Below are 3,629 nucleotides of genomic sequence, written 5' to 3'. Positions count from 1 at the left end.
CCGTCAGTCAACCACCTCGAGAAGCGAGACCCATTGCAGCGGCCCAAGGACAACCCCGCAGAGGGAAGAGTACCGAGGCAAGAGCTGAACCGAGTCACACAGTTCCCCGCCGATCAACGCGAGGGCATCGGCCTCCCACATATCTGAAGGACTATGTAACCACTATTCATCAAGGACGATAGCAAGAACTTTGAGGGGATGGGGTGTTGTGTTCTTTTGTATTCCCCCCCTTAATCCCCTATGCGCATCCTGATCACCCATTAAGGGTGATTGCCCTTCTCCATCTGCATACAGTTTCATGCCCGTTGCTGGTTGGCTAACTCGCAACGGGGTCTTACCAGCCAATGGAATTGTGTGATTACGAGCCAGGGGAATCCCATAAAAGAGGGCTCCCCTGGCCCGGATGCGAGTCCGGATTTACTTTATGCCTTGCCAATAAACCGAGAGCTGACTGTCACTCGACTCGTATCTTACTGCCTGCGCGATCTAACACTGAGCAAAAACGATCAGTTAAGAACCTCACACTCCCCATCATGTGAATAAAGATGCAGCATTCCCCATAAAGGGTGCTGAAGGCCTATAGACACCTTTTATATGTGATATTTTTGGCCAACACTTTGGTATAAATCTGGATTGCTGAGAATGCTCAGATACTAGCCCTTATAGTGATATGTATGTCAGGACCCCAAGACTGGCTGGGCTGTAAGTAGAATGAATCTTCTCATATGCTTGCCCATTTTCTTCAGTCAATGTTCAGAAACATCTTACAATAGGTTTACGGAGAAAATCTGCAAGAGAGCGTTCCCCAACATCAAAGGAAAAGAGGACTGCCTCATGTACTCGGGAGCCTCATGCATTGCAAACCAAGACTAGTGTGAAGGTCCTTAATTTTTCTTGAGAACGTAAGTACATAAGCAATGCTGTGCTGGATTGGATGCCTGGCCTATCTACTCCAGCACCCTGTTTTTACAATGGCCAGCCAGCTGCACAAGGAAGCCATAGGTCAGGGGTGTCAAACTCAATTTCATTGAGGGCCGCATCAGCATTGCGGTTGCCCTCAGGGGGGCGGGTGTGTGTGGCCAGAGTGGGTGTGGCCTACTGGGTGGGCATGGCCAGCTCTACATCGTTCGTGTCAAGGGTGCCTGTAGGGGCCTGGGCAGGAGTGGGACAGATCTGAGGGTCTCTGGCAGAAAGGGGTGGGACCAGGGCAAGCGCAAAGGCATGGTCCATTTCTTCATTCCTCACAAAGGGTGACACCTCCCCAGCATGCACCCAGGGGGCGGGGCCAACACAGCAGGGGCTGGTTCCTCGCTGTTTCTATACAGCCTTGTGGAGCTAAGACTGAATGCCTTTCAGCATAGATGGCCACCACAAAATTGTACATTGGCTCCTGGCTGGCCTAGACCAGGGCCAAGGCAGCGGGGGCCGTTCCCTCACTGTTTCCAGGATGGCTTCGTGGGCCACATGAAACCACTTCGCGGGCTGCATCCGGCCTCCGGGCCTTGTGTTTGACATGTCTGCCATAGGTCAATAGACGGCCTTCAGAGGCAGGCATGCTGCCATCAAGTCTAATAAGCATTTAGCTCCATGACTTCCCTGAATTGATCCAATCTTTCTTGGAAACAGCCAAGCTGATAGCCAGCATCAACCCTTATTCCATATTGTCTAATCAGTTGCACCTCTTCTGCCCAGCATTGATTCCAATCTAGAATACCTAATTCCAAGTTAAAATACTAAATACCTAGGGAGAGATTGGGAAGAAGATACCAAATTCAAATATTGCACAATTTCAGAATAATCAAGCCTAGGAATAGTTAAGAGTGAGACTCTAATTTGCCCCCATTTGTCTAATTTATTTTCACTGTGAAATATATATATATATATATATATATATATATATATATATATATATATATATATATATATATATATATATATATATATATAAAAAGCTGAATTGTTTTTCTTTCAAATAGCATCAAGAGGCATTCATAAACACCATTCCTTTGATATCTGTCAGTCTTCTCAGTCACTGACCTGGCAAGTACTTGCTGCTGGTTCATAGGGATAAGAACATCTTCAACTACATCGGTCCCAGGTGTGTCAGGTCGGAAAACTTTCCTCACCTGCTGGTCCACTAGGGGAGCAGGTGACTCCTCTATATTGGACTCCTGAGTACAACAGAACATGGGAGACAGCAATTGAGAATTTATATTAGGTCTGATTGACAGAAACCTGGGTAACCCTTTATTTTCAAAGTGCCTCCAAAAAAGAAAATGGGACAAAATGAATCAAGAGTGCCCATCTTCTAGACATGTAGAATTAAGTCTAAAGTCAAAGCTGATTGGAACATGAGCATACAGCAGCTGCTTCCTATTACCCTTGGTTTTGATGTTGTCAGACTTCAGCCCAACCCAAATCTTCTGCAAAGGGAAAGAAAGAGCAAACAATTCCCTCTGCACGTGTTGAAGATGCTCCAAAACGAAAAGCCATTCAGCTGTTGACCTCACAACGCTCGTTTAATCAGAATCAGACTAGGATGGAGCATTTTCAAGGTGCCCCTCCCCTCCTGCATATGCACACGTCTTCCCCCTCTGCCAACTAGGTCAGTTCAGAGCTACTAGATGACATCATTCTACACTGACAACATTGATCTATGGTAATGCATCGATGCATACATAGAGATAAAAAATCTAGATATCTTCAACTCCTGTGATTCCTTGTCATTGGCTTGGCCTGATAAAAATTGAAGTAAATAATATCTGGACGACACCAACTGCTGGTCTTACAGCAATCAAAATGAACGTACATCAGCAGTATTTAAAGCATACGCTAATATATTTACTGAGAAATAAACTGTTTTGAGTGGTATGTGTATTTAGGATTCCAGCATAATTACACAAAAATATTCATGTTGAAGAAATTATTTCTTTCAATTGGATTTATTCCCAATTAAGGATAAGTAAGTTTATCACAATGTGACACCAGTGCACACTTAGGAAGTAAGCCCAATTTATTGGAATGGAGATTTCTTTGTTAGGGCTACTAGATATAGTAAAAATTCAGATAACCAGCAGGTCTGTAAAGAGATATGTACATCACAAATTATTTGCTGCCAACTAGGAGTAATTTGGATTTTTGCAACCCAGATCTGATGGCCCTAATTTGGAAGACACACTTAGGATTGGACAACCCTAAATACACATGATCGGTTCTAATTTACATGAAAGCTGGGACATGACCACTGAAGTAAAGACAAGGATAGAGAAAGCTTGAACAGCATTTTTCAAAATGAAAAAGGTCTTCTGCAGTCACAACATAAGCCTAAGATTGAAAATCAGGCTTGTCAGGTTCTATCCTATTCTATGGAGTAGAGAGTTGGTCTCTGACAGAAAGCCACCTGAAGAGACTAGAAGCATTTGAAAGGTGGATTTACAGGCAGCTATTACGTATAAGCTGGGTTGACAAGATCAGAAATGAGGAAGTGATAAGCCACCTGGGAAAGTCAAGGGAAATCATCAAACGAAAGTTAGAATATTTCGGACATGTGATGCGACACCCAGAAAAATACGGCATACTCCATTTAATCCTCCAGGGAAAGATTGAAGGCAAACGAGGTCCAGGTAGAA

The 3,629-nt window shown here is 44.1% G+C and overlaps 1 protein-coding gene across 1 annotated transcript in view; it reads right to left on the bottom strand.

Moving 5' to 3' along the window:
• Positions 1-3,629, bottom strand: part of KIF17 (kinesin family member 17) — a 37,270-nt gene that overhangs the window by 9,073 nt on the left and 24,568 nt on the right. The window contains exon 9 of the mRNA XM_029283399.1: positions 2,038-2,171. Within this exon, the coding sequence (XP_029139232.1) occupies positions 2,038-2,171 (134 nt within the window). The remainder of the gene's footprint in view (positions 1-2,037; positions 2,172-3,629) is intronic.

The sequence above is a fragment of the Protobothrops mucrosquamatus genome, unplaced genomic scaffold (assembly GCF_001527695.2).
Source record: "Protobothrops mucrosquamatus isolate PMUCROS unplaced genomic scaffold, P.Mucros_1.0 scaffold76, whole genome shotgun sequence".
Taxonomy (NCBI): Eukaryota; Metazoa; Chordata; class Lepidosauria; order Squamata; family Viperidae; genus Protobothrops; species Protobothrops mucrosquamatus.
This window is presented reverse-complemented; position numbering and strand designations above follow the sequence as displayed.